Raw genomic sequence first — 18,487 nt, 5'->3', positions numbered from 1 at the left:
CCTCTGGATCCGCCCTCTTGGCCAGCCAGATCCAGTCTCTTCACCTCTCTCCTCGTGAACTTCCTCTTTCCAGGCTCAGGGGGGACCCAAATATAGGGGGCTTTGTGTGGCTGCCTCAGGATTAGACGCCCTGGTGCGAAAGGGGCTTCTGGCTTCAAGGTCAATGTTTAACCGGATGGGCAAGTCAATATTTACCAGAAGAGAAGGCAACCTGAACAGGGGTTGGCTGAGAGTAAAGGTCCTGGTGGGAGGGGAGGGGTGGGCTGGGCTGGCTGGAGCCCGGGCAGAGTGTGGGGAGCACCCAAGTGGGACCAGAGGAACGTCGTGTGTGGCAGCAAGGAGCCCGCAGAGGTACGAGGGGAGGGGCGGCTCGGCCTGCTCCTTGGGCGGGAGAGGAGGAGGGAGCTGCCTCCCTGGCTGAGGGGTCTGGGCTGGATTTATTCAGGAGGCCTGTCACTCCCCAGCCTCCTCTGGGACTTGAAAAACTGGAGCCTGTTCTTGGCGGGAAGATTCTAATACCCAGGTCGGAGTCGGGGCCCCGGCCAAGGGCTCTTGTGTGGGATGGGGGTGGGCTGGAGGTAGACTGTGAGACCTCCTCTGACTTACCCTCCTGAGACCGACACCTGCCCTTCCCAGAGCCAGCCTGAGGCAGAGTGCAGGTCGAGGCCTGTGATTCTCCTAAATGCAGAGGTGACTCTGGTCAGTCATTCACTGGGCTCCCCTGCTGGGTCAAAAGGCAGCTCTCTGGCCACCTCGCCACCCCTCCTGAGACCTCAGGGCCTCACAGGTATGTCCAGCCTTGTGGGCAAGACCTGACCAGCCTGAGAAAGGCAGGCTAAATGGACGCAGCAGGCTGGGTAGGAGCTCTGGGCTGGGAGCTGTGTGGTGGAGGCTTCAGGGCAGGCTTCCCAGAAGAGGTGGCCTTGAGCCGAGCTGACCTGGGGGAGTGCCAAGCATCGTACTCAGGGTTTACAAAGACGGTCTTACTTATTTATTTTTTTGACACAGAGTCTTGCTCTGTTGCCCAGGCTGGAGTGCAGTGGCGTGATCTCGGCTCACTACAACCTCCGCCTCCCGGGTTCAAGCAATTTTCTGCCTCAGCCTCCCGAGTAACTGGGATTACAGGCGCCCGCCACCACACCTGGCTACTTTTTGTGTTTTTAGTAGAGATGAGGTTTCATCATGTTGGCCCGGCTGATCCACCTGCCCTCGGCCTCCCAAAGTGCTGGGATTACAGGCGTGAGCCACTGTGCCTGGCCACAAAGATGGTCACGCCTATAATCCCAGCACTTTGGGAGGAGGCTGAAGTGGGCGGATCGCCTGAGGTTGGGAGTTTGAGAGCAGCCTGACTAACATGGAGAAACCTCGTTTTTACTAAAAAATACAAAATTAGCCGGGCGTGGTGGCACACGCCTGCAATCCCAGCTACTCGGGAGGCTGAAGCAGGAGAATCCCTTGAACCCGGGAGCCGGAGGTTGCGGTGAGCCCAGATTGTGGCATTGCACTCCAGCCTGGGCAACAAGAGCGAAACTCCATCTCAAAAAACAAACAAAAAAACCCCAAAAGACGGTCTCATTTTGGTCCTCACCATGCATGTGAGAGGAATAAGGGAGCTGTGCCACCGTTTTACAAGGTAAGGCCAAGCCCGGCAGAGTTACGGGAAGTGCCAGGTCCTTTGGCAAGAGGCAGCCTGGGTGCAGATGCAGACCTGACTCACAGCTCAGGGCCTCGAAGAATGAGAACGTTTTGTTTCGGTATTTCCCTCCTATTCACCAAAACGCCCTCAGTGCATGCAATACGAAACACCAGAAACTAAACGGGGGAAGAAGCCGGGGGGGATGTCCCAGCCCCAGGAGTGGCAGCCGCTGCTCCTGTGTTTGGGATCTGTTCTGATTCTGGAGCCTGCTTCTTCCCCTTGGCAATCGTGACCCAGGACTTGGCGGTGTCTGTGATGGCGTGGGTAGGGTTCCCTGGCGGGCGTGGGGACAGGAGACGGGAACAGAGCTTTTTGTCCCTGCCACAGGAACATGGCGCCGCTCTGGGGGCTCCTGGTGCTCAGCTGGTCCTGCCTGCAAGGTCCCTGCTTCGCGGTGAGGCTGGGCTGGAGTCGAGGTGGGGTGGGGTGGAGGGGGAAGAAGAGGGACATTGGCGTGGAGGGAGGGCTTGGCTCCGAGGGGCCTCCTATCCTCACCCCTTTCTCTGCAGTTCTCCCCTGTGAGCGCCATGGAGCCCTTGGGCTGGCAGGTACTGGGGAGTGAGGAGCCTGTGACTGGGTGGAAGGCCCCGGGGGTTTCACCGGTGGCTTGGGCAGGGTGGGGGGCCTGTGGGAAGGGTCGCTCTCCATCTGTTTCCTTTCTGCAGCTAACTAGTGGGCCAAACCAGGAGAAGGTGTCCCCACTTACTCTCCTCAAGTTGGGCAACCAGGTACAACCAGGTGGGCTGGGGAAGAGTGGGCGGGGCCAGAGGGAGGAGGGCCCATTGGCAGGGGTCGGGAGCAGGGGCGTGTGGTGAGGCTGAGGCTCTGGAGTCCAGAGGCCAGAAGGGAGAGAGGGCGGGAAGGACTGGAGGTGGGCGCCACGCCCCAGAATGCCAGTGCCCTCTGCCTGACGCTCCCTCTCCCCTGGGGCTGGGACAAGTTCCTGCTGTCCTCAGGCACGGGGGCTGTGACAAGACCTTCAACACAGAACCTGGAGCTGACCGCTTGACCTCCCTGACCCCTGATCTGTCCCTGCAGGAGCCTGGTGGCCAGACTGCCCTGAAGAGTCCCCCAGGAGTCTGCAGCAGAGACCCCACCCCAGAGCAGACCCGCAGGCTGGCCCAGGCCATGATGGCCTTCACTGCCGACCTGTTCTCCCTGGTGGCTCAAACGTCCACCTGCCCCAACCTCATCCTGTCACCCCTGAGTGTGGCCCTGGCGCTGTCTCACCTGGCACTAGGTACCCTGGCACCACTTGTCCAGACCAAGAGAGCTGGGAGGACAGTAGGAACTCAGTACTCAGTGGTTCTCCGTGGTGGTTCCTCCACCAGGGTCACGTGGCTGTTTGGTAAAAATGCAGATTCCTAGGCCGAGTGTGGTGGCTCATGCCTGTAATCCCAGCACTTTGGGAGGCTGAGGCGAGTGGATCATGAGGTCAGGCCTGGCCAACATGGTGAAACACCGTCTCTACTAAAAATACAAAAAAAGTTAGCCAGACACGGTGGCAGGTGCCTGTAATCCCAGCTACTCGGGAGGCTGAGGCAGAGAATTGCTTGAACCTGCGAGGTGGAGCTTACAGTAAGCCGAGATCACACTACTGCACCCCAGCCTGGGCAACAGAGTGAGATTCCATCTCAACAACAACAACAACAAATGCAGATTCCTAGGCCCCCACCCGTCCGTCTGTGTGGATCAGATCTCAGGGACTGGGCCGGGAATCTGCTTATTTACAAGTCTTCCTCATGCTTTTTTTTTTTTTTTTTTTTTGAGACAGAGCCTTGCTCTGTCGCCCAGGCTGGAGTGCAGTGCTACCATCTTGGCTCACTACAACCTCCGCCTCCTGGGTTCAAGCCATTCTCCTGCTTCAGCCTCCCAAATAGCTGGGATCGCAGGCATCAGCCACTGCGCCCAGCTAATTTTTGTATTTTTAATAGAGACGGGGTTTCACCATGTTGGCCAGGATGGTCTCGAACTCTCAACCTCTGGTGATCCACCCACTTTTGCCTCCCAAAGTGCTGGCGTGAGCTGCCACGCTTGGCCCCTCCTGGCGATTCCTATGCACACGTTTGATAAGTTTGATAGCTGCACTCTTTCCCGCTGTGCTGGAGGGTCTCTCTCTGGGAAACGGAAGCCCAGAGACGGAAGGTAACGCGTGAGGTGAGGTCACCCAGCCCGTCACCCACAGGGGTGAGAGTCACGCAGAGCAGATCCGTGGCTGTGGAAGGATGGCGTGTGGTCCCATGGATGTGCTCGCCACGGGAATCCAGGAGGGACTGGAGTGGGCAGTGGGGGTGAGAAAGGACCCACGGCTGGGCCTTAGCCTGTGTGGTGCCCTCCAGGTGCTCAGAACCACACGCTGCAGAGGCTGCAACAGGTGCTGCATGCAGGCTCAGGGCCCTGCCTACCCCATCTGCTGAGCCGCCTCTGCCAGAACCTGGGCCCCGGCACGTTCCGACTGGCTGCCAGGATGTACCTGCAGAAAGGTAGGCACTGAAGGCAGGAAGCTCCCTCAGTCCTGCCCGGGGTGGAGGAGGGTGAGAGAGAGGGGCTGGGCCTCTGGTAGCCAGTGGGAGCGTGGCTGGCTGTGGAGGCTTGAGCTCTGGGAACAGCTTGTGCTCCCTCCATGCAGGATTTCCCATCAAAGAAGATTTCCTGGAACAGTCCGAACGGCTATTTGGTGCAAAGCCCGTGAGCCTGACGGGAAAGCAGGAAGATGACCTGGCAAACATCAACCAATGGGTGAAGGAGGCCACGGAGGGGAAGATTCAGGAGTTCCTCTCTGAGCTGCCAGAAGACACCGTGTTGCTTCTCCTCAACGCCATCCACTTCCAGGGTGCGCTCCTCCTCCTCTCAGATCCCCCACCCTGTAGGCTGAGCTGGGACGTGCAGGCCTTTTTGTTTTTTTGAGACAAGTCTCACTCTGTCGCCCAGGCTGGAGCACAGTGGCGTGATCTCGGCTCCCTGCAACCTCCGCCTCCCGGGTTCAAGCGATTCTCCTGGCTCAGCCTCCTGAGTAACTGGGATGACAGGTGCCCGTCACCACGCCCAGCTAATTTTTGGATTTTAGTAGAGACGGGGTTTCACTGTGTTGGCCAGGCTGGCCTTGAACTCCTGACCTCAGGTGATCTGCCCACCTCGGCTTCCCAAAGTGCTGGGATTACAGGCGTGAGTCCCCACGCCCGGCCATGCAAGCTTTGTTCTCCTTTCTTCCTCAGTCTGGGCCATGAGGCAGGGGGCTGTCTGGGTGTGGTGGGGACGGGTGCCCAGGAGCCGGATGAGTTGTTCTAGAGAGAATACCCTGGGAACAAATGATCTGAAAAGATCCAGGAGGAGGTTCCAAGGAGAATTGCAGGGATTGGGGAAAACACAAGCCTAGATTTCAAAAATGCTATGGGAAAGAGACATTACATCAATTGGATGCCAACGGGCATTCCCTGGGGTCTTGGCCTCCTCCGCTCTCTCATCCTTAAATGGATTCTGGGTGGGATGGGCAACGGGCTGGGGGTGCAGAGACCAAGCCGGTCCCCGTCGACGTGACCCCTGCCTTCTGCTTGGTTTCAGGTTTCTGGAGGAGCAAGTTTGACCCGAGCCTCACCCAGAGAGACTCCTTCCACCTGGACGAGCAGTTCACAGTGCCCGTGGACATGATGCAAGCCCGCACGTACCCTCTGCGCTGGTTCTTGCTGGAGCAGCCTGAGATCCAGGTCACTCTTGGTTGTCCAGCAGGCTGGGCCTGAGGCTGGGAGGTGGGGAAGGCAGTGGACAGGCTGTGGAGCAGGCTCAGGGATGGGTGGAGGGTGTCTCGCCTTCCTTGCCGCCATGTCCCCTAGGCAGGCAGTTGCAAAAGGTCCCACGATCCCCGCTCCTACCCGGCAGGAGAACTGAGGCTTCAGGCTCTTTGAGGTTCAGTAATGCAGTGAAAATATAGTGGGCATTTGCTGTGTGCCAGATACTGTTCTAAGCACTAGGGATTTTTTGGAGCATGAGGGAGGCCAGGTCTCTACTCTTAGGAGGGAGGATACACAGTGCAGCAGTGAATGGACGTTGGCCGGGTGCAGTGGCTCATGCCTGTAATCCCAGCACTTTGGGAGGCCGAGACGGGCGGATCAGGAGGTCAGGAGATCGAGACCATCCTGGCTAACACGGTGAAACCCCGTCTCTACTAAAAAATACAAAAAACTAGCCGGGCGACGAGGCGGGCGCCTGTAGTCCCAGCTACTCGGGAGGCTGAGGCAGGAGAATGGCGTAAACCCGGGAGGCGGAGCTTGCAGGGAGCTGAGATCCGGCCACTGCACTCCAGCCTGGGCGACAGAGCAAGACTCCGTCTCAAAAAAAAAAAGCAAAAAAAAAAAAAAACATAGGAATTCTAGACTGTGGGAAGTGCTGTGGAGGGAAAGCTGAAAAAAAAGTGATTTTGGCTGGGCCTGGTGGCTCACGCCTGTAATCCCAGCTCTTCGGGAGGCCCAGGCGGGTGGATCATAAGGTCAGGGGTTCAAGACCAGCCTGGCCAAGATGTGAAACCCTGTTTCCACTAAAAATACAAAAATTAGCCAGGCATGGTGGCAGGTGCCTATAATCCCAGCTATTCCAGAGGCTGAGGCAGGAGAATCACTTGAACCCGAGAGGCAAATGTTGCAGTGAGCTGAGATTGTGCCACTGCACTCCAGCCTGGGCGATAGAGTGAGACTCCCTCTCAAAAAAAAAAAGGTGATTTTGAGGTCAGGAGTTTGAGACCAGCCTGACCAACATAGTAAAACCCCATCTCTACTAAAAATACAAAAATTAGCCGGGTATGGTGGCAGGTGCCTGTAATCCCAGCTACTCCGGAGGCTGAGGCAGGAGAACCGCTTGAACCCAGGAGGCGGAGGCTGCAGTGGGCTGAGATCGTGCCACTGTACTCCAGCCTGGGCAACACATTGAGACTCTGATCTGCTCACCTCAGTCTCCCTAAGTGCTGGGATCACAGGCGTGAGCCACCAGGCCTGGCCTTATTTAGGCATTTTATAGTGGTAAGGGTAAATTCTGTGAGGAGGGGGCATTGGATTGAGACTCAGGTGATCGTTGTTGATAAGGGTTTGTTACAAGGGCCCATGGACTTTGGGGCAGCACAGGGACCACCCCACGGCCATGTAGCCACTCAGGGTCTCCGCAGCCCCCAGCCTGGGAGAGTCCACTGGGCCCTCACACAGTGTTCCTTAGAAGGGAGGATCTGAGGCCGGGCGCGGTGGCTCAAGCCTGTAATCCCAGCACTTTGGGAGGCCGAAACGGGCGGACCATGAGGTCAGGAGATCGAGACCATCCTGGCGAACACGGTGAAACCCCGTCTCTACTAAAAAATACAAAAAACTAGCCGGATGAGGTGGCGGGCGCCTGTAGTCCCAGCTACTCGGGAGGCTGAGGCAGGAGAATGGCGTAGACCCAGGAGGCGGAGCTTGCAGTGAGCTGAGATCCGGCCACTGCACTCCAGCCTGGGCGACAGAGCGAGACTCCGTCTCAAAAAAAAAAAAAAAAAAAAAAAAGAAGGGAGGATCTGATCGGATTGGATTTCTTAGCATCCTGTGTGAAACATTCCGATTGGACAAACCTCCCTTTTTTTTTTTTTTGAGACAGAGTCTCGCTGTGTCACCCAGGCTGGAGTGCAGTGGCTCGATCTCTGCTCGTTGCAGCCTCTGCCTCCCGGGTTCAAGCCATTCTCCTACCTCAACTTCTCGAGTAGCTGGGACTACAGGCATGTGCCACCATGCCTGGCTAATTTTGTTTTGTTTTGTTTTGTTTTGTTTGAGACAGAGTTTTACTCTGTCACCCAGGCTGGAGTGCAGTAGCGTGATCTCGGCTCACTGCAGCCTCCACCTCCCAGGTTCAAGCGATTCTCCTGCCTCAGCCTCCCGAGTAGCTGGGACCACAGGCGCCTGCCACCATGCCCGGCTATTTTTATTTTTAAAATAAATAGTTGGGCCAGCCTGGCCCAACTATTATTGTATTTTTAGTACAGATGGGGTTTCACCATATTGGCCAGGATGGTCTTCATATCCTGACCTCATGATCTACCCACCTGGGTCTCCCAAAGTGCTAGGATTATAGGCGTGAGCCACTGCGCCCAGCCAATTTTTGTAATTTTTTTTTTTTTTTTTTTTTGTATTTTTAGTAGAGACGGGGTTTCACTGTGTTAGCCAGGATGGTCTCGATCTCCTGACCTCGTGATCCGCCCGTCTCGGCCTCCCAAAGTGCTGGGATTACAGGCTTGAGCCACTGCGCCCGGCCAATTTTTTTTAGTAGAGACTGGTTTCACCATGTTGGCCAGGCTGGTTTCAAACTCCTGACCGCAAGTGATCCGCCTGCCTCAGCCTCCGAAAGTGCTGGGATTACAGGCATGAGCCACTGCGCCCAGCTCTGATTGGATAAAACTCTGCGCCAGGCTGTCTCAGGTGTGGCCTCCCTTGCTTCCAGCCGAAATGTGGTCCCCTTGGCCTGGGCATTGATCCCTGGGCCAGACGGCTGTGGCTGAGATGGCCATGTTTGTTAGCATCACAAGGCAAATGTGACACAGAGCACAGCCACTTGTGCAGGGAGGAGCCGGAAGCCACTTGGGCAGCCCTGCTGGGAGGGGGCTGTGGGCGAGGCCGGCCGGAGCGCGTCCTGGCTTCCCAGCAGCTCACTCTGAAAGGCCAGTCTGATCCACCTCCCCAGAGGTTTCCCTTTCCTGCTTCCCCTTTCCTCCAGGCTGTGTCCTGCGTACTCCTCCTTCATCCTTTGTCTCCTTTCCTTGGGCCTCCTCAGCCTTTCTTGTCCTCAGGCCCTCTACAGACCCAAACAGCCAGAACCCAGGTCTTACCCTCCCACGGGCAGGGGTTCTCCACACAGGCACTCTGCCTGGAACCCAAGGAGTCACAACTGCAGGAGGCCCTCGAGCCCTGTGGTGTCCACACTGCTTTTGCTGCAGAATCCCTTCAAATGAAATCTTAATGGCCGGGTGCAGTGGCTCATTCCTGTAATCCCAGCATTTTGGGAGACCGAGGCAGGTGGATCGCCTGAGGTCTGGAGTTTGAGACTAGCCTGGCCCAACATGGTGAAACTCCGTCTCTACAAAAAATACAAAAATCAGCCAGGTGAGATGGTGGGCGCCTGTAGTCCCAGCTACGTGGTAGGCTGAGGCAGGAGAATCACTTGAACCTGGGTGGCAGAGGTTACAGTGAGCTGAGATCACGCCATTGCACTCCAGCCTGGACAATAAGAGTCAAACTCTATCTCAAAAATAAAGAAAAAGAAAAAAGAGGCAGGTGCGTTGGCTCACGCCTGTAATCCCAGCACTTTGGGAGGCCGAGGCAGGTGGATTACGGGGTCAGGAGATCGAGACCATCCTGGCTAACACGGTGAAATCCCGTCTCTACTAAAAATGCCAAAAAACTTAGCCTGGCATGGTGGCGGCGCCTGTAGTCCCAGCTACTCGGGAGGCTGAAGCAGGAGGATGGCATGAACCTGGGAGACGGAGCTTGCGGTGAGCCGAGATAGCGCCATTACACACCAGCCTGGGCGAGAGAGCAAGACTCTGTTTCAAAAAAAAAAAAAAAAAAAAAAAGAGAAAAAAAAAGAACTCTTAAGCCAAATCACAATATATATACACAGCTGGCAAAGTCACAAGAGGGAGGTGAGGGAGGGTGGGGAGGACATTACTCTGCAGTGACTCACCCACAGAATCCAGGTGTGGTATGACAGCCAGTGACCCTGTCTGTGGTACATCTGGAGAAGCTGAGACAAGGACAGGCGATTCCTTACGCCAGGTCACAGGGCCAGCTGGTAGCAGGTGAAGAGAGAGAAAACCAGCAGGTATTGAGCACAGTCCATGACAGCGACACTGCTAGAAAGTTTTTTTTTTGAGACGGATTTCACTCTTGTCCACAGGCTGGAGTGCAGTGGCGTGATCTTGGCTCACTGCAACCTCCGCCTCCCGGGTTCAAGCGATTCTCCTGCCTCAGCCTCTGGAGTAGCTGCGATTACAGGCGCCCGCCACCAAGCCCAGCTAGTTGTTGTATTTTTAGTAGAGATGGGGTTTTGCCATGTTGGTCAGGCTGGTCTGGAACTCCTGACCTCAGGTGATCCACCTGCCCTGGCCTCCTAAAGTGCTGGGATGACAGACGTGAGCCGCTGCGCCCAGCCACACTGCTAGAAACTTTAAAAGCATCTCATTCGGTGACGTGTCCGCCCGCGGTGGGAGAGGGAGTGTGACTCCACCCCTCAGTGAGGACGTGGAGGAGCAGCGGGGTCAGGCACACGCCTGGCAGGATGGCCCGCAGCTCCAGCGTCTGCCTCAGGAGCACGTGCTGGCCCCATCCCCACTTAGCTTCGGGGCTTTCTGGTCCTCATGCTCGTCCCTTCCCTTTTCTGTAGGTGGCTCATTTTCCCTTTAAGAACAACATGAGCTTTGTGGTCCTTGTACCCACCCACTTTGAATGGAACGTGTCCCAGGTACTGGCCAACCTGAGTTGGGACACCCTGCATCCACCTTCGGTGTGGGAGAGGCCCACCAAGGTCCGGCTGCCTAAGCTGTATCTGAAACACCAGATGGACCTGGTGGCCACCCTCAGCCAGCTGGGTAAGGAGGAGGGTGTGGGCCAGCCCCTGAGGTCAGGCTGGGCAGGGCAGGTGAGGAGGAAACCTCCGGCTGGCAGTGGAGCTGAGTCAGGGCTGCCCTGTGTCCTGCTCTTTTCCAGGGCTTTGGGAGGGGGAGAGGGTTGAATAGGAATCCCTGGACCCTCTGTCCTGGTGCAAGTTGGGGTGGCCTGGAGAATGGGGATCTGCTTTGCTGCCCAAGACCTAGCACTGCAAGGAGAGTCTGGGTAGAGAGCCGGGGGTGGCATGTGAGCCTCGCCGGCTCCCCTGGAAGGGGAAGGAGGAGAAGCTGGGGTGTCACACTGTTAAAGAAATGCTGGGTGGGGTGGCTCATGCCTGTAATCCCAGCACGTTGGGAAGCTGAAGCGGGTGGATTGCTTGAGCACGTGAGTTCGAGACCAGCCTGTGCAACACGGTGAAACTCCGTCTCTACAAAAAATACAAAAATTAGCCGGGTGTGGTGATGATACTGGGGAGACTGAGGTGGGAGGACCTCTTGAACCCAGGCGGTTGAGGCTGCAGTGAGCCGTAATTGTGCCACCGCACTCCAGCCTCAGCAACAGAACTGAGACCATGTCTCAAAAATAAAAATAAAGGGCCGGGCGCGGTGGCTCAAGCCTGTAATCCCAGCACTTTGGGAGGCCGAGACGGGCGGATCACGAGGTCAGGAGATCGAGACCATCCTGGCTAACACGGTGAAACCCTGTCTCTACTAAAAAATACAGAAAACTAGCCGGGCGAGGTGGCAGGCGCCTGTAGTCCCAGCTACTCGGGAGGCTGAGGCAGGAGAATGGCGTAAACCCGGGAGGCGGAGCTTGCAGTGAGCTGAGATCCGGCCACTGCACTCCAGCCTGGGCGACAGAGCGAAACTCCGTCTCAAAAAAAAATAAAATAAATAAATAAATAAATAAATAAATAAAGGCTGGGCACGGTGGCTCACGCCCGTAATCCTAGAACTTTGGGAGACCGAAACGGGTGGATCAGCTGAGGTCAGGAGTTCCAGACCAGCCTAGCCAACATGGTGAAAACCCATCTCCACTAAAGATACAAAAATTATGCGGCATGGTGGCACGTGCCTCTAATCCCAGCTACTCGGGAGGCTGAGGCAGGAGAATCGCTTGAACCTGGGAGGAGGAGGTTGCAGTGAGCCAAGGTCATGCCACTGCACTCCAGCCTGGACGACAGCGTGAGACGCCATCTCAAAAAAAAAAAAAAAATTATAATAACTAAAATAAATAAATAAAGCATCTATCCTTCAGCCATTTGCTAAGCAGCTGCTGTATTCCAGGTACTGCACCAGGCACTGGGAGCCTACCCTGTGCAAACAGCTGAGTCCAATGGGGTGGGCAGACGAGCAGTCACATACTTACAAGAGCATAAGCGATAAAACAGAGAGGGCTTCTCTCCAGCTCACCCGGGAGAACACTGAAAATGTGCCTAGGTTGGACTTTAGAGCTGGGGATCAGGGAAGGCTTCCTGGAGGAGGTGATATTTGAGACTTGGAAATCAAACAGGAATGAAGCAGGGATCTATGAGTTCAAGGTGTGCCCTGGCCAGGATCTCAGACACCCTCCCAAGCAGCTCCAGGAGCCTGTCGGGCCAAGGGCAGCTCTGACCAGCCATCTCTGGCCCTGGGCAGGCCTGCAGGAGCTGTTCCAGGCCCCAGACCTGCGCGGGATCTCTGAGCAGAGCCTGGTGGTGTCCGGCGTGCAGCATCAGTCCACCCTGGAGCTCAGCGAGGTCGGCGTGGAGGCGGCAGCGGCTACCAGCGTCGCCATGTCCCGCATGTCCCTGTCCTCCTTCAGCGTGAACCGCCCCTTCCTCTTCTTCATCTTTGAGGACACCACAGGCCTTCCCCTCTTTGTGGGCAGTGTGAGGAACCCCAACCCCAGCGCACCACGGGAGCTCAAGGAGCAGCAGGATTCCCCGGGAGACAAGGACTTCCTCCAGAGCCTGAAAGCCGGCCCCCGCAGAGACAAGCTCTTCGGCCCTGACTTGAAACTTGCGCCCCCCTTGGAGGAGGATTACCCCCAGCTTGGCAGCCCTAAGTGAGGGGCCGTGGCTGTGGCATCCAGAGTCCCTGCCTGGACCAGCCTCTCCACTCATGTGACTCTTTCCAACCTGCTTTGTGGCGCTCGGGCAGGGGCCGGGGAGCTCTCAGAGAGGCTATTCTTTCCCAACATCTCTTGGGGAGTTTAGGGCGGGGGGGGGGCGGTTGGGCGGAGGGCAGGCATCGGGGAGCCGGGAGCCTGACCCCCATCTTTCTTCCAAACGGGCTCAGAGGGTGTCCTGTGCCGGGGCCTGGGCAGGAGGGAGGTGCTGCTAGTTCTGCCAGGAGACAGGTTAGCTGCTCCCCACGTCAGCTGGGACACCCCTACTTTTGTTTACCAGAGAGAAAAGGAGGGGGAGAGGGCCGTCTTTGGACTTGTCCCGGGACACCGAGGCTAGGGCGGGGAGAGACGGGCCCTGGTGGTGGCCCTGGAGGGACAGCGTTGTCCTCAGCCCCCCGTGGAACTCGTGTCTGGCACAGCCTGACCGTGGCCTAACCTGCTGAGAGCCCATCAGCCTCCATCCCACCCCCAGGGCCTTGTCATCCCGGCTTCCCACGGCTCCTCGAGATCCCAACACTGCCAGCATCTCCCTTCCTTCCTCTCTCCTGTCTCCCTCCTCTGCCTGGGAGCTCAGGAGCCAAGGCAGGGAAGGGTCCTGTGGGCTCCTTAAGGCTCTTTTGTAAGGTTTTTGTAGTGATTTTTATGCCACCTGAATAAACAATGAATGGGCCTGGCTGGTTTGATGTCACTGTTCTGGGCATGGGTGGGGACAAGCGAGGATGGTGGGGGAGGAGGGAAGCGGCTGCAGGGCAGCCTGTGCTGAGGAACCCTAGGCCCAGCAGGGCGGCAGCCCACACAGTGCCACGTTTGGCCTCTGGCCGCTTGCCAGGCATTCTTCTCCACATGGTCCCCTCTGACCTCGCCAGCCCTCCCCCGGGACATCTCCACGCCAGCCTGCCTCTGCTTCTGGCCTCTTCTCCTCTCTATGCCTCAGGCAGCCAGCAACAAGGGTGGCTCAGAATAGCGCCAGCCTCCTGGTTTGGGAGAAGAACTGGCAATTAGGGAGTTTGCGGAGCTTCTAATTACACACCAGCCTCTCTGCCAGGAGCTGGCGCCCGCCAGCCGGGGGCAGGCTGCCGGGAGTACCCGGCTCCAGCTGGAGACAGTCAGTGCCTGAGGATTTTGGGGAAGCAGGTGGGGAAACCTTGGCACAGGGCTGACACCTTCCTCTGTGCCAGGGCCCAGGAGCTGGGGCAGCGTGGGTGGGCACGCTTCCCTGCTGGGGGTGCAGGGTGTCCACGTGGGAGCGGCCACCTGGAGCCCTAATGTGCAGTGGTTAAGAGCAAGTGCCTGATGGTCAGAGAGGCCTGGCATGGAATCTGGCTTCTTGCAAACAAGCAGTGTGGAGAGACAGATGATCAATCAACAAAGAAAAATACGTGGTATGTCTGAGGATACGCTGCCGGAAGAGCAATGGTAAAAGTGAAGTAGGGAAGGGGGCGGGGCTGGGAGGAAAAGCTTCGAGGTGAGATGGGAGCAGGGCCTTGAAGGGGATGAAGGAGGGGACTGTGGAGGTCCCAGCGAAGCGTGGCCTGGCCGAGGAACGGCGTGTGCAGAGGTCCCGCCGAGGAGCTCAAGACACGCAGGATGGTGGGGCTAGAGTGGAGAGAGTGAGCGGGAGGAGGAGGAGGAGTCAGAGAAGAGCTCAGGACAGATCCTTTAGGCTCTAGGGACACGATAAACACTGTGGTTTTTGTCTTGTCAAGTCTGTCCTTTTTATTTTTTGAAAAAGTCTCGCTCTGTGGCCCAGGCTGAAGTGCACCAATGTGATCTCGGCTCACTGCAATCTCTGCCTCCTGGGTCCAAACAATTCTCCTGCCTCAGCCTCCCGAGTAGCCGGGATTACAAGTGCCCACTACTGTGCCTGGCTAATTTTTGTATTTTAGTAGAGACCAGGTTTCACCATGTTGGCCAGGCTGGTCTTGAACTCCTGACCTCAGGTGATCCACCCGCCTCGGCCTCCCAAAGTGGTGTGAGCCACTATGCCCTGCAATGCTTGTCAAGTCTTTCTCAGTATTCCCCTCCTCTCCACTGCAGTTCCCAGTGCCCCGGCCTGGGCCTCATCTTCACTTCCTGGGATCCCTGACATTGCCTGCTAGGCCCTCCCTGTCTCTGGTCTGGCTGCCTTCACTGTAACCTCCACCCAGCAGGTGCCTCTTCAGCACCTCCCGTCAGCCCAGCAGCACACCAAGCCCTGGGGATGCAGCAATAAACAGACAGGTGCTGCACTCCAGCCTGGGTGACAGAGCGAGACTCCATCTCAAAACAAAAAGGACCAGATACAGAAAACAGGAGACGTACTATGAATGAAACTGGAGAGATTTTGCGATACTGAGTAACTGTGGGGAGGCCTTTTCCAGGGGACATTTCGCTGAGAGACAGACAGTATGAAGACCTGACCGTTCAGAAACAGGGCAAGAGGCAGCAGCCCGGGCAAAGGGTTTTGGGGCAGGAAAAAGCCTGGATTACTAGAGAAGCAGAAAGATGGCCAGTGTGACCAGCACATGACAAAGTCAGAGAGAACCGGGAAGATGGAGCTGGAGACGCAGGCGGGGCCGGATCACGAGGGTCCTCGAAGGCCACAGCAAGGGTTTGGATTTTCTTCCAAGCAGAAGGGAAGCTGCTGAAGTGAAGTTTCCTTTACAATTTTTAGTTGAAATACAATCTGCAAAGTACACAAGTCTTAACTATATGTAAGCTTAATGACTGTTTCCATGAACCAAATACTGCTGTGCAACCATCACCAGCTCAAGAAATAGAACCTTCTCCTGACTGCCAGTAACACAGTGGCTCAGCACAGAAACACAACTCTTCTGACTTCCTGTAACATAGGGTTTTTTTGTTTTGTTTTGTTTTGTTTTGAAGAGGCAAGATCTTGCTCTGTCGCCCAGGCTGGATGGAGTGCAGTGGTGCAATCACAGTTCACGGCAGCCTTGACATCCTGGGCTCAAGCGATCTTCCTGCCTTGGCCTCCCAAATGTTGGGATTATAGGCATGAGCCACTGTGCTTGGCATTTATTCATCTTTCATGTCAAACAGGCAATTGAATATTTGATCAGGGATAGAATTGTCTATTTGTGGGTACACAGATGCACTTAATGTCATGAAACTGAGCCGGGCGCGGTGGCTTATGCCTGTAATCCCAGCACTGTGTGAGGCCGAGGCGGGCGGATCATAAGGTCAGGAGTTTGAGACCATCCGGGTCAACATAGTGAAACCCTGTCTCTACTAAAAATACAAAAATTTAGCCAGGTGTGGTGTGCGAGCCTGTGGTCCCAGCTACTCGGGAGGCTGAGGCAGGAGAATGGCATAAACCCGGGAGGCGGAGCTTGCAGTGAGCTGAGATCCGGCCACTGCACTCCAGCCTGGGTGACAGAGCGAGACTCCGTCTCAAAAAAAAAAAAAAAAAAAAAAGATTTTTATTTATTATTATTTTTTATAGAGACAAGCATTTTTCACCATGTGGCCCAGGTTGGTCTCCAACTCCTGGGTTCAGGTGTGCTGGGATTATAGGCATGAGCCACCACACCTGGCCCAGAACCTTTACTAAGGATTTATTAAAATGATTTACTTATTTGTGAATAGGTATTTTGTTCACATGGTTCACAACTCAAAAGCAACAAAAAGCACCCAGTGAAAAGCCTTCCTGTCATTCTGATTTCCAGTCACAGGATTCTACTTTTGGGATGCAGTGTTTTTAATCTCTTTTTTTGTATCCTTTTGGAAACAGTATTGTGCTTTAAAAAGCAAATACAGGCCGGGTGTGGTGGCTCACCCCTGTAATCCCAGAACTTTGGGAGGCCGAGGCAGGCGATCACCTAAGATCAGGAGTTCAAGGCCAGCCTGGCCTATATGGTGAAACCCTGTCTGTATCAAAAAAAAAAAAAAAAAAATTAGCCGGGCGTGGTGGCGGGCTCCTGTAATCCCAGCTACTCATGAGGCTGAGGCAGGAGAATCACTTGAACCCGGGAGGCAGAGGTTGCAGTGAGCTGGGATTGCACCACTGTACTCCAGCCTGGGCCACAGAGCAAGGCTCCGTCTCAAAACAAAAAAAAAAAAAAAAAAGAAAAGAAAAAAAAAGCTAATACAAATACACATATACAATAGGCAAAACTGTAATATTTTATTTTATTGTTATTTTTTTTTAGTAGAGACGGTTCACCATGTTGGTCAGGCTGGTCTCAAACTCCTGACCTCAGGTGATCCACCCGCCTTGGTCTCCCAGTTGTTAGGATTACAGGCATGAGCCACCACGCCCGGCCTAAAATTGTAAACATTTTAGAAGAAAGTATAGATGAATCCCTTTGTGATCTTGGGGAAGAAGAGATTTTTTTTTTTTTAAAGATACCAAAAGAAGCACAAATTAGAAAAGACTGAAAATGTTGGCATTAAAATTTAAAAACGTGTTTCCATGAAAAGATACCATAAAACAAGCTTGTGTCACCCATGACCCACAGGCTGCACGAGGCCCAGGACAGCTTTCAATGCAGCCCAACACAAATTTGTAAACTTTCTTAAAACATTATGAGATTGTTTTGAGATTTTGCTTTGTTTTGCTTTTTGTTTTTTTTTTAGCTCATCAGGTATCATTAGTGTTAGTGTATTTTATGTGTGACCCAAGACAATTCTTCTTCCAGTGCGTCTCAGGGGAGCCAAAAGATTGGACACCCCTGCCATAAAAATGAAAAGACAACCCTCACACTGGGAGAAAATACTTGCAACACAGAAAACTGACAAAAAAGATTCCTAGCTGCAATCCAGAGAGGACTCAATCAACGAGAAAAAGAAAAACAACTCAACGGAAAAACAGGCCCAGGTAGTTCACACAAGGAGAATCCTAAGTGGCCAAGAAAGTATGAAAATACCTTTTATCTTCACTAGTAATCAAGGAAATGCAAATTAAAACCATAAGGACAGGACATCTATTTCACGCTCCCCAGATGGCAACATTTAAATGTCTGACAATATGCCAAGCATTAGTGAGGATATAAACAACGAATCTAGCTGGGCGTGCTTGTGCGTGCCTGTAATCCCAGCTACTCGGGAGGCTAAGGCAGGAGGACCTCTTGAGCCCAGGAGGCAGAGGTTGCAGTGAGCTGAGATCACGCTACTGCATTCCAGCCTGGGTGACAGAGTGAGACTCCATCTGAAAAAAAAAAAAAAAAAAAGCAGTGTGATACGTTGACCTAAGTAAGGTTTAAGAACATGCAAACTGATATTATATATCACTTAGGGACAAAAACTTACATGTTAAAAGTAAAAAGAAATGCATGAAAATAATAAAAATCAAATTCAAGATGGCGGTTATGGTGATAGGGGAAGAATTGAGGAGGAAATATAAGGTTGTCACTATACTGAGAATTTTTTTTTCTTTTTTCTTTTCTTTTTTTTTTTTTTTTTTTGAGACGGATCTCGCCCTGTCGCCCAGGCTGGAGTGCAGTGGCGCCATCTCGGCTCACTGCAAGCTCTGCCTCCCGGGTTTACGCCATTCTCCTGCCTCAGCCTCCCGAGTAACTGGGACTACAGGCGCCCGCCACATCGCTCGGCTAGTTTTTTTGTATATTTTTTTAGTAGAGACGGGGTTTCACCGTGTTAGCCAGGATGGTGTCGATCTCTTGACCTCGTGATCTGCCTGTCTCGGCCTCCCAAAGTGCTGGGATTACAGGCTTGAGCCACCGCGCCAGGCCTCTTTTTTCTTTTTATTTTGAGATGGAGTCTCGCTCTGTCGCCCAGGCTGGAGTGAAGTGGTGTGATCTCGGCTCACTGCAAGCTCCGCCTCCCGGGTTCACGCCATTCTCCTGCCTCAGCCTCCTGAGTAGCTGGGACTACAGGTGTGTCCCACCACGCCCGGCTAATTTTGTTTGTATTTTTAGTAGAGATGGGGTTTCACCATGTTGGCCAGACTGGTCTGGAACTCCTGACCTCAGGTGATCCACCTGCCTCGGTCTCCCAAAGTGCTGGGATTACAGGTGTGAGCCCCTGCACCTGGCGCCTTAAGGAAAATCTAAAGGAAGAGGAAGGTGTGCAAATGTGTGTGCCTTGGGGGTAAGGGACGGCGTGCAGCAGTGGGTTA

General features: G+C 54.6%; 1 protein-coding gene across 4 annotated transcripts; it reads left to right on the top strand.

Moving 5' to 3' along the window:
- Positions 1–232: 232 nt before the first annotated feature.
- Positions 233–13,084, top strand: SERPINF2 (serpin family F member 2). Of its 4 annotated transcripts, XM_010373516.2 has the most exons (11): positions 233–351; positions 637–787; positions 2,024–2,090; positions 2,206–2,244; positions 2,362–2,424; positions 2,735–2,936; positions 4,036–4,179; positions 4,326–4,529; positions 5,258–5,400; positions 10,082–10,286; positions 11,943–13,084. In XM_010373516.2, the coding sequence occupies exons 3-11, from the start codon at positions 2,028–2,030 to the stop codon at positions 12,353–12,355; spliced, it is 1,476 nt and encodes a 491-aa protein (XP_010371818.2). In that variant the 5' UTR covers positions 233–351; positions 637–787; positions 2,024–2,027; the 3' UTR covers positions 12,356–13,084. The 4 variants fall into 4 exon arrangements, with proteins under 4 accessions (XP_010371818.2, XP_010371817.2, XP_010371819.2 ...); XM_010373515.2 differs by lacking the exon at positions 637–787 and having other exon boundaries at positions 274–351; XM_010373517.2 differs by lacking the exons at positions 233–351; positions 637–787 and adding an exon at positions 479–523.
- The last annotated feature ends 5,403 nt before the right edge of the window (positions 13,085–18,487 follow it).

The sequence above is a fragment of the Rhinopithecus roxellana genome, chromosome 19 (assembly GCF_007565055.1).
Source record: "Rhinopithecus roxellana isolate Shanxi Qingling chromosome 19, ASM756505v1, whole genome shotgun sequence".
In the NCBI taxonomy this organism is placed as follows: domain Eukaryota; kingdom Metazoa; phylum Chordata; class Mammalia; order Primates; family Cercopithecidae; genus Rhinopithecus; species Rhinopithecus roxellana.
This window is presented reverse-complemented; position numbering and strand designations above follow the sequence as displayed.

Coding starts and splice junctions, on each gene's coding strand:
- SERPINF2 (XM_030924218.1), top strand. CDS start 1,590: ATGCATGTGAGAGGAATAAGGGAGCTGTGCCACCGTTTTACAAG. Junction 2,091..2,205: donor TGCAAGGTCCCTGCTTCGCG/GTGAGGCTGGGC, acceptor CTTTCTCTGCAG/TTCTCCCCTGTGAGCGCCAT. Junction 2,937..4,035: donor GCTGTCTCACCTGGCACTAG/GTACCCTGGCAC, acceptor GGTGCCCTCCAG/GTGCTCAGAACCACACGCTG.